This window comes from Etheostoma cragini, chromosome 19 (assembly GCF_013103735.1).
Source record: "Etheostoma cragini isolate CJK2018 chromosome 19, CSU_Ecrag_1.0, whole genome shotgun sequence".
Classification (NCBI taxonomy): Eukaryota; Metazoa; Chordata; class Actinopteri; order Perciformes; family Percidae; genus Etheostoma; species Etheostoma cragini.
Genome location: NC_048425.1, coordinates 8,683,766 through 8,700,095, shown reverse-complemented (window position 1 = coordinate 8,700,095; position 16,330 = coordinate 8,683,766). Strand labels below are relative to the sequence as shown.

Sequence of the window (16,330 nt, the reverse complement as noted above, 5' to 3'; positions counted from 1 at the left end):
TCAAACATGACCAAAGATAAAAGAGTACATTTATCTGAAAAGGTGAAGGTGATTCACACACGAATCAAAGGCACAAATATGGACGTGACCTGACACACTTCCCAAAATGACTTATTGCACCTCGTTCACAATTGAAACTGTCACGCTGTACATGCAGTGCACCATTGCAATGCATTGTTGCCTCCAACTTACTGAAACACGCTCTCGTTTTTTTTTGAAGTTTCAACAACAAATGTTCAAGGATGCTGCAGAGAAGTGGGGGGAAATGGTTTGGGTAGAAAAGGTTCCAGAAGTAGAGTCCCATTCTGTGTTAATCATACTGAATGGAGGCAACTACACTCCAAAAAAAGAGTGGTAAGAAACAGCCAATAGCCCAGAACGCCTGGGGTATTATAGCAAAAAATTCATTTGTGAAGGAGGTTTTCATGAAATGTTACAGATATACTGTCAGGTGGACATGATCTACAGTAGTGGTCCAAGTACACTGCCAGGTGGATCTACCCTGTACTAGATTGAACAGAATATACGGAACAGTTTCCCTTGGGTGTAGAGCCAGAGCACAGCCATGCTGCAGCGTTAAACCTCCTTTTAATAGCTATCCATTAGTTTCATTCTTGTTTTCAGCAATGGACGCCACAGCTGGCATTGCCAAAATAACACATTTGCACTTAACAGAAAATATCACACTCAACCAGGGCTTTAAATGAGCTTTTGTTGACCAGCCAACATGGCTAGTAGATTTTCAAAGTTACCAGCCAATCAGATTTTCCACTAGCCACGTGTTGTTTTTTTCCTAACTTACTTTACTACTTCTTTTCAAAGAGAAAGTGTTATGGGAAATATAAGGTTCGTACAAGGATCAGTGTTGCCAGATAAAGATTACGTTTCCAAGGCAAACACACAAATAATTTCTGTTGTTTTCTGCCAAGAAATTTGGGAGAATTTCTTCAGCCAGCTGATTTAAACAGACGCAGTGTTATTTGCTTTATTCATCACCAGCCAAATTGGCTAGTAAGTCTACAATGTTAACCCAAAAAAAGTTAATTTTTACCCGTATTTGGTGGGTTGGCAGGTGTCATTTTAAAGCCCTGCACACAACACTCCAATCCTCAACTTACAGTACTCCAGTAATAAAACCCAGATATATATTGAGTGGCCGACATTGCATAAGTGCCAGAGACTGAGGACTACCAGACTGAGATTGAAAAGGGGGGGAGATAACCTAAATGCAAGAGCCATTGTAGTAAACAGTCTTATCATGTTGACAGACTGAATGATACAGTACATGTATTTGTGATAGACAGTCATTCTTCTTCTGTCAGACCTTGTGTCAAATGTTTTCAAAATAACCAAAATGGGAGCCCTTGGTATTTAGCAGCAAAATCCTCACATCAGGCTAGTTTACGCTCACCCACACACAGGAAGTGCATTCTGGACAGGTTGGTTTTCATGTGTTATTACTTTAGAATTTAATTTGAGTCAGAAAAAAGAAGAAAACAGATATTAAGTCAAAATTATGAGTCTTATTTTGTTTTCAATTTTATTTCAACTTAAAATCAGAATTCTAAGAAACTAGGCCATACTTTTGATAGCACTGTCTCACCATTTTGAGATGAAAAAAATTGAATAAAAACTAAAATATACATACTAAACTAAATTGTATAGCTTTGACTTAATGTAATCATTTAAACCTCATTATTTTGACATATAAATCATTTTTATATTTTTGACATTCTTTTCCAAAAGAAAGAATGTGGTCCGTTGTTAGACTATCTTCCATAGAATTTCCAATGTGAAATTTACGTTTTTATTTTCCACATACAATCAAGACTAATTCCCATAGCTTCACCTTATTTCTGAATAGCGTTCCCCATCCTTCCTATTAGTTATAATGATATGTCTTGTGGAGACATCAACAGCCCGTTAGCTACACAAAGCTGTAATCTGCAGTGGGCAGAAACATGAGCAGTCAGACAACCAAGTAAGTAGTTGTAAACAATCCCAGCAAACTACGTAAACCAATTAGATAACTGAAAAATAGAAACACTATTTATTGACTAAAACTTGGCTTTCTAATGTAAAAACTGACCTACGTCATATTTAATTACAATGAGCGGGAAAGAAAACACCTGTCCAAAAGACACATGTGCTAGGAGAACACGTGCGTTTTTTTACATGGGACTTTTCAGTGGTGGATGGAAAGAATATCAGAATTACACTCTTCAAGGGAAGTAAGAGCTAACTGGTTGATTTCTGCTCACTTTCCATTATGGCGTGGCATGGTAAGGCTATAATGGACCAGGCTGGTTTCTCCATCCATGGCCTGCGTTTAGTGAGAACATAGAAGCACAAGAGGTGATCCAGGATCAGAGGCCAGCACCACTTCATGTCCCTAGAAAATCTTGAGCACCCAAAATATATTTCAGACCCTACCAAAGCTGCATTCATAAAAAGGTAATTACTTGTTCACTTCTAAGTGACCTCTGTCAGTTGGCTAGAACTGCATTTGCTCTCAGGGCCATAGCTTAGGAAGAGCTGGGAAATACTGCTTAGGGGAGCGTAGCAGAAAGCAGTGGCAAAATACATGTGGCCGACAGCTCTAGGTTTTCTCCTCGGGTGATAAGCAACAAATTCCACATCAACCCATCCAAATCTGACACACTTGATATATACACTTAGCTGGACGCGTACAGTGACGTTCACCGCCGCAGCTCAGAGCCTCCGACTCCGCTGCGTGAGCTCTGCGGCAGTTCTAATCGATTCCTTAAGGGAAAGGCAACACTCAGAAGCAGTGCAGCAAGAAGGAAGAAGTGGGAGAGGTGAGAATTGTTTCTATTGATTTCGCTCTGTTCACACAGGACACCAACGCTTCTGTAGCAGGACGTAGGCAGGACGTAGGTGAGCTGACACATAGCAGTGTTCTGACATCCAACTTTGAACTTATTTTAGTTTCCAAGAAAATCTATTGTCTATTTTTCTCCTGACTTTGGCTTTTCTCGCTTAGCTCAAAGAGTGGAAACAAAGGGGGGGTGTCTACCTATAGTAGATAATAATCCTAAATGTTGTTGTGCGGCGGTTTCTGTTATATCAGATTAGGGCGTACAGAGGAAAGCTTGTGTGAAAGCCGTTACACATCCACTGGGTGTCCTGTGTGTTCAAGCCCTTGGACTGAAAGCCACTGAATGTCTTTAAGGCTTCCCTGTATGGCGAGAGTGTGTGTGTGTGTGTGTGTGTGTGTGTGTGTGTGTGTGTGTGTGTGTGTGTGTGTGTGTGTGTTTGTGTAGAAGGCTGTACTGTGACATATTGCATAAATCACCATCGTCACCACTATGGTGTTAGAACAACCCTATCAAATCTAAATCGGATTAGCATTCTTTTTTTATCAACAGTTAGAACTGCAAAATACTCATTAATTCCCTGCGTGTGTTAGAGACGGACAGAAATCAGAGTGAAGAGGACATAAGTGCAAGTCAACAGGTGTATTTGAGAGCGTGCGTGTGATGTCATGAGCCCTCAAAGGGGAGTTTGCAGCTGTGTGTATTGCTGTGGGGGTGTGGAGGAGGCGGGGTTGTTGGGGGTGTTAGCCAGACGGGAGGAAGGAGAAGAGCCAGATAGCTCCAGCGCCTCCAGCTTCTTCAGGTACTCGTCTCGGAGGGCCAACAGCTCCTTGTAGCGCTGCTCCACTGGACTCTGCTGCTGTAACACACACACGCGCACACACACACACACACGCACGCACGCACAGACGCACACACACACAGCAATTTGTCACGAAGAGGATAAAAGTCAACCATTGTAGTGTTTTTGAACGATCCCTTTTACCTTTGCATACCATCTTGCAACTATGTAACTATGTATGTAAATAAACATGACTCTACATAGCAGGGTGATATCAAATCAAAAATATGAAAAAGTCATTGTAAATGACTTTTCGCTGAAGATAGTTTAAGTATTTCATTGGAAAGGTTGTAGCATTTCTTTAGCATTTTTGGGGGGAATTTATTTATTGTATTTTTTAACCACATTTAGAGATTAAATCTGCATACCACTAGAGGGAGCTTGCGTACCACTGGTGGTACTGGCTGCATAGTTTGAAAACCAGTGGTTTAGTGCATTTTCACATTTATCTCATTAAGAAGATTGTTTGATTCCAACAGCATGTTGTATGCACCTATAAATGAGTAAAATAAATTGCCTGGCTGTCTATAATAATAAAACTAGAAAATTTTCCTGCCTTGGCTGCAAAATAGACTTTTTCTATTCTATATACATTCTATATATTCCTACAAAAACAATGTGTTTGGACTGTTTACTATGATAGAAAAATGGACACTCTTTTGAACACATCCACACTTCACCACTTTTTATTTTCAAATAATGACTTCCCATAGCATTATGATACTCTAAATATATGAACTTTACTCTTGAAACCTTTTTTTACAGTGGCTGTATAATACTTATAGTAATACATAGTTCTATTTAAATAAACTGGCTCTGTGAATAATCTGTGATGCCAGCTTAATTGCTGACTCATTTAAATGACGGAATCACATTACAACAAACCAACTGATACACAATGACACTGGTGGCTTGTAGGCCCCTGAGGGCCCGGGCCAGGTCCCAGTATATTATAACAGACTGGCGGTCCTACCTGCTGCCGTATGCGAGGGTTCCAGCGGATGTAGTATGTTACCCACAACTCTAGGTGGCGCATGCTGGCGACGGGGTAGAGGACCCTGCCCGACTCGGGGGTGTAGAAGGGGTTTAAATACATATCCATCTTACTGTTGACCAGGGACCACAGAGACACTGTTTTCAACCTCACCTCCTGCACAGAGAGGTGGTGTGGGGGGGGGGGGGGGGGGGGGGGGGGGGGGGGGGGGGGGGGGGGGGGGGGAAAGAGTACAAGCCATTTAAAGCAGTAAATGCACTGCAAGGTAAAGCCAAAGACAGAACGTGTTGTAGCAGCATTTTGTTTCAATGCTAATGAACGTGATTAAAGCACAAGGCACGCCACGGAAGGCAGATTCAGGCTACATTTAAATTACTATGTAACGCCGCATATCAAGTTAGGTTCATAATACATTTCGGCCCAACTGGTTTATGTTGCTTTATCTGAAGTTTGTCCCTTTTGCCAATGCTTGTGTCGCTTTTTTCATAATTTTTGTTGCATTTTCCCCCCAATGTTTTTATGTCGTTCTTTTCTTTGACGGCTAAGTTACATTTTGGGGGTGGCTTTGTCTCAACCAGACCATAAGTTAGAAGACTATATGAGACATGCAATAATACAGTTAAAGATGTTTGACTCTTTTTGATTAAATAAAGCATGTCAATAAAATATCCATGTCTGGCCCTTGATGTGATTCCTTTCTTCCAGTGTGTCCCTCAGTGAAAATGAGTTTGACACCCCCGGTATAGATAGGAAGAATAGCTGTGGCTACGGCCCCAGCTAATTGAGGTCCCAATCATATCATATCAAATCAAATCAAATCAAATCAAATCAAATCAAATCTTGCTTGCATGCATGTTGTAGGGAAACTCAAAAGAGCAGCGTTGTATGTCCCGTCTTACTTGCTGGTCTCGCATACTCTCGCAATTGTAGAGGAACGTCCCGAAGCAGCAGCTGTAGAGGTGATCCAGGATGGTCAGCAGGAGGCGCTCGTTAAACTCAAACGCTGTAGGAAACTAAGAGCAGGAGAGATGTGGTGAGGGGAGTTAAACAGTTACAAATTCCTCCTCAGTCATCTCAGATCAACGTCTTTGGTGGGTTGGTCTCTGTATGTAGCATAGCTATGCCACACACCATGCCATTTATAGCCTGGGCTAATTTGCCATGCACATCCCTAGATGGACCCTTTTAAGTAGAATAACTCAACACTTGCATTAAAGACAGTAGAGAACACAAACTCATCAATAGAGACATACATTTCAAATGCTAAACTCACAAAAAGAAATTACAGACTAAACAATACAAAATAGACAAATACAATAAATCACCATAAAACAGGCACTATAACCAGAGAATAAACAGATTATTCACTACTACATGACTGCCCCCTCTTCAAAATCAAAGTTTAAAATAATCCCAGCCAGAATAATTATTAAGTTCAGTAGAGAGCAAATCGACATATTGATCCCCCGGACAGAAAGGGCTGTTTGTCATAACGAGGATTTACGTAAGGAAATCTTATATATATATATATATAGCCGTGTGATGCTCCACACGGCAGGACTAAACAGCACCGCGAATAGTGAATTGTTTTTTGTCGCAGTGCAATTACTATCAACACAAGCAGCGGTCCGACCTGTATTTTTCCTGCAGAGCGCTCGTTGGACGGGTGGGAGGAGAGACGTAGCCAGGTGAGAGCTTTTTTGGTGAAAAATGGTTCTTAGACGTCAGCAATCAAGAAATACTGCTCAAAATGTAGACACACTGTTAAATTTAAACATGTCTCAGCCAGTAATTGTGGAAATTAGTTAAATGAGGGACTTTTGCCAATCAGTCTCCATTTAAACTGTATGAAAAATTTCTCATTCAGCTCATTAGATCCTGGCAGACATCTGAAGGCACCAGAGCACAACGCTGAGAAATCTGCAGCCTACCGGGTCAGCTGTTCCAGAGCTACGAGAGCAGTGATGGGATTGGTTGAGAATCATCTCAACCTCCAATTTATAGATTTATATTCAGCCCTTTTGCATGTTGAGCTGCTGCACCTACATGAACCAAAATAGCAGAAGAAAACCTTCCGTGCACCCATAACCTGCGGCTGTACTGAAGGCACAGCGGTACAGAGAAATCTCCACACATATAGTCACGGCCTGGAACCAAGCCAAGCAGCTACGAGATGAATCGTGACCATAAGACATTTTGAAAAAGGCGAAAAAGGCAAAGGTACAAGACTGTGTACAGAAATGATAATAGACTTCAGTGTTAGTAGCTCACTATAGCGGAGTTCCACTAATCGGAGACGTTGTTGTTACACTTACAATTGTGGATAGTGTAGTACTTCTCCATGACATTGCGAATAAAAGATGCTTTTCTTTAAACAAGGTTGATTTTATGCAGACTTCTGTCTTCTACAGGCGTAGAAACTTTCCTTTCACAACCTCACAGCTCGTCTAAATCAGATGGGTTAGACACTATGGCTAATAAGAAAAATTCTTATAGAGAAAACTAATGGGATTATTACTTCCGGAACCACAGAGTTGAGTTTTATTAAGAGGCCTGCTGAGTTGAGAGATTTCCCTACACCTGTCACCTGCACAGATTTAAGTACACACAAATCGGATTACAGATTTGAAGATGTTGTTACATGTTTACAAATTTAATTACGCACACATAGATTGAAATACAGTTGCACAACTCTCCACACACATTCGCAAACAGTTTTGCTACAATAATGTCCCCATAGAAATGCCTTGGAGGTTTAATCCCAACATGAGTGCAGCTGTGTTAAGCATACCTGTTTGGTCATCTGCCATACGCAGTCGATGAACTGAACAAAGATGGGCGATCTGTCTTGATCTGCGTGGTTCTTGTCACCGTGGCCTATCCTCTACACACACAACACACACAGGTTAACTAATAATTAAACTGAAAGATCTGAATATTGCTTGAAAATATCTGACTGTATTGAATATGGATTCTAAACTAGATCTTTCTAAAGACAGGAGCTACTTACTGAGGCAAACTTGTGCCCAAAGCTGATCCATTCCTTCTCAATCAGCACCTGAAACAACACAAAACACAACTCTAAAGCTTTAAGAAGTGACATTTAATTACTGTAAAGTACACTTAACCACAGCACAGTGCAATTCATGATGACTGTGCTGCTCTGGTATGGATGAGCAGTTTTCCTTTGGTATGGTGTTTTTGCGGTGACTGACCTGGAATCCTCGGAGCGTGCGGTAGTGACTGTCCAGCATCAGCATGGCCAGAGAGCTGAGCTGAGCAGTCCGGTCCCAGCCGTCGCTGCAGTGAATCACCACCGAGTTCCCACTGGAAACCTTGTCTGCTACTTGGATGGCTCCCGACAACACCAGCTGCACACACAAAGACACTGTTAAGACAAGGCGTTGGACTTTTTCCGAAAACGAGTAATGGCGATGACTTACTTATAACAATAATGATGATGGTGATGTCCACATTGGGCCTGTTGTGCCCTGGTTTTTAACCATCCATCCCGAGTGTTCTGATCTCTCGGGAAGCATTGAAATCGGATCGCAAGAGCTACATTTGGAGGTGGATTTATGTGTGCACAAACATTCAGATTCCGTTTCTTACCTTAACATGTTCTAGCCAATGTGTAGACTCTAGACTGGACAGCCAATGGGATTCCTCCACATTGGGGTAGACAATGTCTTTGAGTTTCTTCAGGGATTCCCTCATGACGTGGATATTCTGGATGTCCAGGAAGACAAGCTCTGCGTTTTGGTACTCGTCACCCTCGTAGCCTCCTCCTGTGGCCTAAGGACAGCAAAGACGTTAAGATCAAAAACAAGGCTTGGTTTTCCATTCATAACAGGAATACTGATCTCATTGTTTGCCCAATTTCACAACGAGACATAACCGTTTTCAAACATTGCAGGGAAAGGTTTTAGCGGTCTGAACCGACGTGGCTCAGCTCAAGCTAGAGAGTGACTAAAGCGAGGGAGCTGCGATGGAACACAGCAGAAAATCAGGGAAATAAAATTCTGTTTGGCGTTTCGTCAAATGAAATTAAGCTGTAGCAAGCAACTCACTTTCTCTATCCTCATTCATATTTTAAGACACAAATGATATGCAACTGCAAAAAAGCCTGAAAGTCGGAAGTTTGAACAGAAGTACAAACAGGTTGGTTTGGAGAGGATACACCTTCTTGTCACATTGGGAAGGAACTTGTTTTGGTGAAACGTGTGTACGTTCAAAAGTTGTTTTAGTCGTGCAACAGAAAACTCACATTGGACAGAGAGTCTAGCTAGCTGTCTGGATTTACCCTGCAGAGATCTGAGGAGCAGTTAACCATAGTGCTCAGAAATCCACCGGAGTTTAGAACGGCAACACAAAGACAGCCGAAGTTACCAGACATCCGGACAAAAAGAGTGACATCCGGCCGTATTTCCGGCTGCACCGGATAAATCCCAGAACTGGAAAGTTGTGGAGAGAGACCACATTGGTGTGATCGGGCAGGTTTTAGAACGGCACACTGCAAGTAGTTGCACGTTTCAGCTCAACTCGCAAATCTTTAATCTGAACTGGACTTTAAAGAAAATACGGGGCCACCAAAAACATTATGGTCATTAGTCTAGAGACGACAGTGAACTTTCACAACAAATGACTACATGATTATTAGAAAGGATCATGGACAAATTATTTGATAAAGCAAATGATAATTATTTCCCCTTTCTCACTTCTTAAAAAGAGAAATCATCATGGCATCACATCTATAACATATCAGAACCACCAAATGCACGCCCCAATGTGTGTGCAACCAGCACTTTAACTCCTGAGAGAACTTCCTGTCCCTCCTGACCTTGTTGGCGACAGCGTTGACGCTGGGCCGAGCGTCGTAGATGGTGAGCTTTGTGGTGTCGTTTGCCTCCCGGATCATGTCCAGGTAGCGCTCGTCGTCCTTGTTTCTTTTGCCAGACATCCCAACCAGAGGCTGGCTGCAGCGACAGATCACGGCCTGGTTCTCCCGGTGGATCCATGAGAGAACCTGAGGCACAAAGAGCGGTCAGTGCTGGAAGACTCCGACTCGCTCGCCGTCAGCTAGCTTTTGATGGCCACAAAGTCTCGCAAGGGGGCAGTCGGTAAAGACTTGGGCCGGGTATTGCCGCTGATTTAACAATTAGATTCCAATTCACAAGCTCCCGATTAGATAACATTTCCGATTCAATTTGACATATTTGAGTTGCGAAACCAATTTAGCTTGGATTTGAAAAATATTCTACAATTGTACAAGGTTCCTTCTAACCTGCTGCGTTAATTAAAGTATTAATGTTTACATAAAGAATAGACCCAGTTATATTAATGGACTTATTTCCCATGAACACAGCTCTCAAGACTCTACAGCTGGAGTTTTGAAGTTGAGGGATCCCCATTTGAAAATGGCCACGGCAGTTTTTCCGCTCACCAAAATGTAGCCTAACTTTTGAGTGCTTTTTAACCCCCTTGCCGAAGCTAGCATTACGTAATTGGTACCAATGGGTTTCTTAGGTCTTTGAGTTCCATACAACAACGACAGGCATCGATTCTGGATTTTATTGATTGATACTAGAACATTTAAATGCAAATCTATTTGATTGAAACCGGGCTGACGTGCTCAATTGTCTTGTTTTTGTCCACATCTCAAAGTTTATTTCAGTTTACTGTCACAGAGAAGTGAAGAAACTATAAATTATTCACATTTAAGAACCTGGAATCAGAGAATTTAGACTTTTTTTTCCTATTGAAAAAAATGACTCAAACTGATAAGTAGTTGCCTATGAATATAATAGTTGACAACTAATGGATTTGTCTTTGCAGCCCTAGAGGTGATGAAACAAAACACTCAACTTGAACTGAGGGCTCATGTCCCCTCAGGGTGTGTGCTGCCTCAAACAATCAAATACTTTGTCAGTTAAGGTTAGTCCTTGGTTGGGGATAAGGAGATGGGATTTGTTTGCGGGCTGAAAATAAGAACTCTCTTCAATGTATGCGTGAGCATATAGACACATGGTTGACCGAAGTATTACATTGATGAGTTTACCTTGGATGGTCAGTCTACAATGATTAGAAGAAATGGAAGCAGTTACAGGGCAGCTCAGTGATCAAACACTGTTTCCAAGGCAACAAACCAAAGTGCTACCAAAAGTTTGACTCAGTTTTATTTCTGCACTGCGCTGGCTGCCGTTTTAACATTTGAATATTTCTGTGCTATAGCATAACATCCAATACATCCCATTGAAAGGATAATGCCGGTGTTGTACAAATTCTACCATCCTAATAACAAGTACTGTCTTTGTATCCAACCCTGAATATCTTATTTGTCCGTCATGCCACGTAACTTTATGTAAATGCTAGTAAGTGGACACTGAGTTGTATGCAAAACATGGTTCAGTTTTACAGAGATCAATCTTGTGCTCACCGGTATGCGTCCTCTGGACCTAAAGGCAGCCACTCGTCTCAGGTCCTCCTCTTTACTTTTAAAGGGTACGGCCAACACAGTGGGGTAGGTGTCACACAGCTCGTAGTTCTTATTGATGAATGTGATACGCCACTTGTTATTTGGTAAGCCCTGCAAAAGACGAGGATCACCATCCGTTAGTCATTCTAATACCAGAATGCTCTTCTTGCGTTTTCACGCCTACACTACACAATGATGCACAGTAGTAGCAATGACAGAATTCGTGAATATTTTAAGTAATTCACTTTATTTATTAGAGCAACAACCTTGTATATGTTTATAGTGCCACTTTATCATGTATATGTATTTCATCTTTTATATTTCATTGGTATAAATGATATATTTTATTATAGTATCGTGCAACTAAGAGGCGCGTCCCACACAGAATGACATGACAAAAGTCATTTCATCCACAGCTTCCTGTCCAATGTCAACACGCAACATGCTGTACTTTACACAAAATAAAGAAAAAACATATTACAGCATTCACAACACAACCGTGTAACCCATAAATTGTTTAACTAGGACAAAACATTTCATACATAAAAAAAAAACTACAAACACAAAAAAACTAAAAAAGTAGTTTCCTAATGCAGCACTTCTCTACCTGCTTACCTGGCGTCTGAACTCCTCTACGGGTTTGTAGATGGCCCAGCCGTTCTCCGCGTACTTCTCCTGAGTCACGTATGCAAACAGTGGCTGGATGGAGTGGAGAGAGACACATTACAATAGTATTACAGCAGCAACACAGTGATCCTAAGAGAGAACAGGGACCTGAACTAACCACAAGTCATCTTTTTGTCAGATTCTGAGGAGAAGCTGGATCAAAAAGCACGTTCCCTACTGTAATTGTGTTCTTTTCACGTTCCACAACAGATAAACAGGAGTCACCTGGATGGGCCTGTAACAATGATTGCATAATTGTGTAATTGTCAATTCTAAGGCGTGTGACTGGTAATTCTTGATTTTGTTAAGACTGGCAAAATTGTAAGTGAAGAAACTGATTATTGGTCGGACTATGTATTTTTATTAGTATTTGCAATTGTATACAATACAGTAACTGTACGAGTACTAGGGGTGGGAATTTATGAAATCAATTCTGTTTTGTAGAATCAATACTGCTATGTTATGTTTATACAGAACCGCAGACAGGAAAAACTCATTTATGTTCTTCACTACAAATTAAATAAATGTCAGACTGACTGACTGACATGTGATGTGGATTCTTTTTAGAAAACATTTAGTTTTTAGAAGTGTCTCATAATATATTGTCTCTAAAGTTTAATCCTGAACTTTTATTTTTGTTAAAGAAAATTGCAATATTATCAAATCGCAATACTTACAGAATCTCAATAAATGAAAGTCGCAACACAAATCAAATAACATCTGTACCTATGTATCCTGAAAGAATCAAAGGGGGACAGAAGCATATTATAACTGTCCTAACGAGTACCATTTATTTCATCCCATTGCCGTTTTATAGAGAGAATTTCGATGAGAATCCTTGTCCTGTTTTCTTTGGAAAGCCCTTTGAGATGACATACTGGGATTCAAGGCTCTAGTTAGTAACAGAAAAAAATGAACTTGAATTAGCCGCAGCCGTGAGCTACGATTAGCAGAAGGCTAAACTACCAGATGGTCTGCCACAATAATGTCTCCTCATTGGGATGGCAGCAGTAGGCGGCGTTGCAAAGATTACTTCTCGTCCTTTATTAGACAGCTTGAGATGTGAAACGGGAGAGAGAGGAGGAATGACTTGCAGCAAACGGGCCGCAGGTCGGAACTGCGACAAGGACAAAGCCCTCGTACACGGCGCATACACTTTACCAGGTGAGGTAAACAGAATCCCAAGGCTAGATTTTGTAAAGCCTGAAAATAAAAAAGGAGCAGGTGCAGAAGTCTAATTTCTCTAAGACCGCTTTAGTTACAATATGCTAAAAGATTATTATGGAAATTTTGGAAAACAGCTCCAAAAATAAAGTCCCTACCACAGGTTTGTTATTAATTGAGCAGTGGAGTTTGGTCATTACACAGCTGGAACTTCAAAAAATACATGATAGCTTTTCCATTTAATGATTAATAACAGGAGCATGCTATATTTTTCCCCAATAAGGCCCACCCCTGGAACCTGCTGAATGTTTGATCCAGTTTTTACATATACAAATATTTAGCTTCCAATTGCCGATAGCAGAGCATGAAACATTTAAAAGGTCTGTGATTGGGTGGCTCTTAATGATGCTCCGTTCTTTTGTTCACAGGCTTGTGGCTTCGACTTAAAAAAAAGAAAATAGCCAGATAGAAGTGCCCCAATTGTTAGTGACCTAACACCATCTATACAGGCAATGAACAGTGAATGTCTGATATAACTGTGCAGTATATGAGGCACAGGAGCTATAAACAGCCTGTGCCAGCATTATAATGCTACTGGCTTGGCTGTGGTCCAATATAGCCAGGAGGTAGTTGGCAGAATAAATGTGAGGATTTTTCATCGTCTCTACTGGCCCATACCAAAGACAGTGGTCCTGGTAAGACTAGAGCTCTCACACATATTTTAGCATGCACACATATTAACCAAGCAGATGTAACTATAGTGTGGGCGGTAGCTGTGTGTCATGGTATATGAGGGGGCTGCATTTCTACTGCAACAAATGGAGGATGCCTGTTAGCAGAAAACTGTCTGCCAATACTAGGTGGATTTAAAGGGATCTCTACATACAGTACATAGTGTTACTTGTGCTTTTTCTAATTAATGTGGATCAACCATCTGAGAAAATAAGGCTACATCTGTATCATCTTTCAAATAAATTTCCCTTGCTGGCCCAGTTTTAAGAAAAGCCATCTCCTAGTCAGTAGATGGCAGTAGAAGTTAGAAGCTGCCTTACCAGACCGTGTGAGAGGGGGAAGGCGAATTTGAAGAGGAGCTCAAAGATGTCCCGTCTGCTGTGACCTTCCTGCTTCAAGGCAAACCTCAGGTTCCTCATGTCCTGAGGGACGGACACACACACACACACACACACACACACACGGGTGATTGCTGTGAGCACTGACGCTGATTGGCATGATTTCTGGATGACTTTATAATCCGATAAAAACTCACTAATCTTAAAAAGAGCATTCCACAGATTCAGCATTGCAGTGCCAGTTGTTAAAAATAACTCATTGCTAAAGTAGTCAGATATCCCCCCCCCCCCCCCCCCCCCCCCCCCCCCCCCCCCAGTAATGCCTGGCTGAGCAGCCGCTACTACTAGCTGTCATTACTCAGAGGCACCCTGTGGAGTATTTGACCTCTAGTACGGTGTGCGCTTCATGTGCGTCGCCATGTTTTGTTGTACGCGATGTTCAGTGATACACAAACAATGAGGTTTGGTGAGCACCGCTGAATGTAAACAGAACTGAAACTTTTGTTTTGAAAACTCCACAGGGCACCTGAGGCCTGTACTACACAGCAAGATCAACATGCCCTGGATATATTTCAGTTACCCAGCTTCACCTACTAACCAACGACACAGAAGAGGCGGTGTTTGCATTGTATGATCACTTGCAAACATCTACCAGAGCCGCATAGTTAACATAAGAACTATAATTCTACATAATATGAAGAACACAGACATGATTTTACAGCCAAGACGCAATGCAGTCGCTGCTTCCTAAAACAAGAAGGAAAGCTGGCAAAAAAAGGTTGACGCTGTAAATGCGTAAATCACAACGCTTATCAATATCACTTCTCCATCAGTCAAGACCAAGATCTGACCAGAATTACACTTTTGCTTTCCATAAATTGTTGTTGCTGCTTTAGCCTATTATTTTAGTTTCAACCCTGGCAGTGGGAAGCAATCGGGAGAGTAAATAAAAAAAAACATATAAAAACAAATCAAACCGATGTGTCGCATTGGCACCACATGGCACAAGATGCCAACAAATAATTTCCTCCGCTGGAAATCTTAATCTTTCACAAAGATACCCATCATGGAATGTTAACGGGGTTGTCAATCTCTAAATGTTTTATCTTTCATGAGCGCACTTCTCTCTCCCCACACACATGGGCTCCACCGGATCTTCTAAGAAGGGTGAAACCGTTATCAATCGAGTATTGACTGGTCAGTAGGCGGTGCCTTTACACCGTTGATCTCTAATCTCCAACATAACCTGCTCCCGACCAGGTGAGGTGTTCAGCATAAATTACCACGGCACTGTAACCCGGGTAACAAGCGATCCGTCGTCGTGACACACAAAACCCTGGGTTGAAGCTGAAGTTACCTCATTAATGCCAAATCTTGCTCCGTAGTACAGGCCTCTGGTACACACACGCACAGGCCACACACACACGCGCGCTCACACTTACACACAGACGCCCACACACACACCTTGCAGGTGATATCCAAGCCGTAGGAGTTTTCTCCTCTGCTCGACGCCCCGCCCATCTTCTCCACCCGGCTGATGGCACCCAGAGGAACATCCAGCATCACATCCTACAGCCAAGCAGAGAGTCAGCATGTTGTTAGCCTAGCTTACAAACAAAATGCAAATATGACACAGGCAAACAAGCACACATGCCAACAACTACATCAACCAATAAAGTACTCCCTACTATCAGTATAAAATACTACTATAATATTCAAAAGAAATGCTCTCCCTGTCCCTCTGCATAGGTTTAAAGGGGACAACATATACAACTTCTACCTCACTACACGTGACCTTAGATGGACCCAGAGACATGAGATCCACAGCTTTTTCATCTGAGTGCCAGAAGGTTTAACTCATAACTAATTTTATTGCTATGCAGCGGGCTGAATGGCGTCGTCGATCGATGTTTGAAGAGACAATCAATTGATTTTTTCCCGCTGCAGACATTAGGGAACTTAATTGGTCCAAAAAATTAAATCTTCTCCCTACTGAGCATTTAAATGAGGTGTCTGTGGTGCAGTGGCATGTCTGCACGTGATTTATCATTGTTAATCTGCACAAGTGACTCTGCTCCTGAATTTAAAGCAACCAGTTTGCGATCGTGCTTCCAATTCAACTGCGCTGGGAATCTCAAACCCTGCATCTCTGTGAGCGTTTACCTAGAATTCTTGAAAGCTAAATAAAATGTTATTTTAAGGATGCATTTCATTTGTTACTGACTTTGTCTTCAAACATACACAGCAACACTAGTTTTTTAATGTATATGGGGGGGGGGGGGG

General features: G+C 41.7%; 1 protein-coding gene and 1 long non-coding RNA gene across 8 annotated transcripts in view; one reads left to right on the top strand and one right to left on the bottom strand.

Moving 5' to 3' along the window:
- Positions 1 to 730: 730 nt before the first annotated feature.
- mtm1 (myotubularin 1) overlaps positions 731 to 16,330 on the bottom strand; it is a 32,420-nt gene continuing 16,820 nt past the window's right edge. For 3 of the 7 annotated variants that reach the window (XM_034856757.1, XM_034856762.1, XM_034856764.1), the window contains 12 exons: positions 15,512 to 15,616; positions 14,030 to 14,131; positions 11,763 to 11,846; positions 11,109 to 11,258; positions 9,513 to 9,698; positions 8,285 to 8,467; positions 7,888 to 8,043; positions 7,683 to 7,730; positions 7,464 to 7,556; positions 5,572 to 5,685; positions 4,652 to 4,828; positions 731 to 3,696 (listed from right to left, as the gene is read on the bottom strand). In XM_034856757.1, coding sequence (XP_034712648.1) covers positions 3,514 to 3,696; positions 4,652 to 4,828; positions 5,572 to 5,685; positions 7,464 to 7,556; positions 7,683 to 7,730; positions 7,888 to 8,043; positions 8,285 to 8,467; positions 9,513 to 9,698; positions 11,109 to 11,258; positions 11,763 to 11,846; positions 14,030 to 14,131; positions 15,512 to 15,616 — 1,581 coding nt within the window. In that variant the 3' untranslated portion in view covers positions 731 to 3,513. The remainder of the gene's footprint in view (positions 3,697 to 4,651; positions 4,829 to 5,571; positions 5,686 to 7,463; positions 7,557 to 7,682; positions 7,731 to 7,887; positions 8,044 to 8,284; positions 8,468 to 9,512; positions 9,699 to 11,108; positions 11,259 to 11,762; positions 11,847 to 14,029; positions 14,132 to 15,511; positions 15,617 to 16,330) is intronic. The other 4 variants (XM_034856761.1, XM_034856763.1, XM_034856758.1 and 1 more) reach the window with 3 other exon arrangements.
- The window catches only part of LOC117934886, a 15,978-nt gene continuing 14,339 nt past the window's right edge, over positions 14,692 to 16,330 (top strand). The window contains exons 1-2 of the long non-coding RNA XR_004654587.1: positions 14,692 to 15,444; positions 16,057 to 16,062. This is a non-coding gene — a long non-coding RNA (uncharacterized LOC117934886). The remainder of the gene's footprint in view (positions 15,445 to 16,056; positions 16,063 to 16,330) is intronic.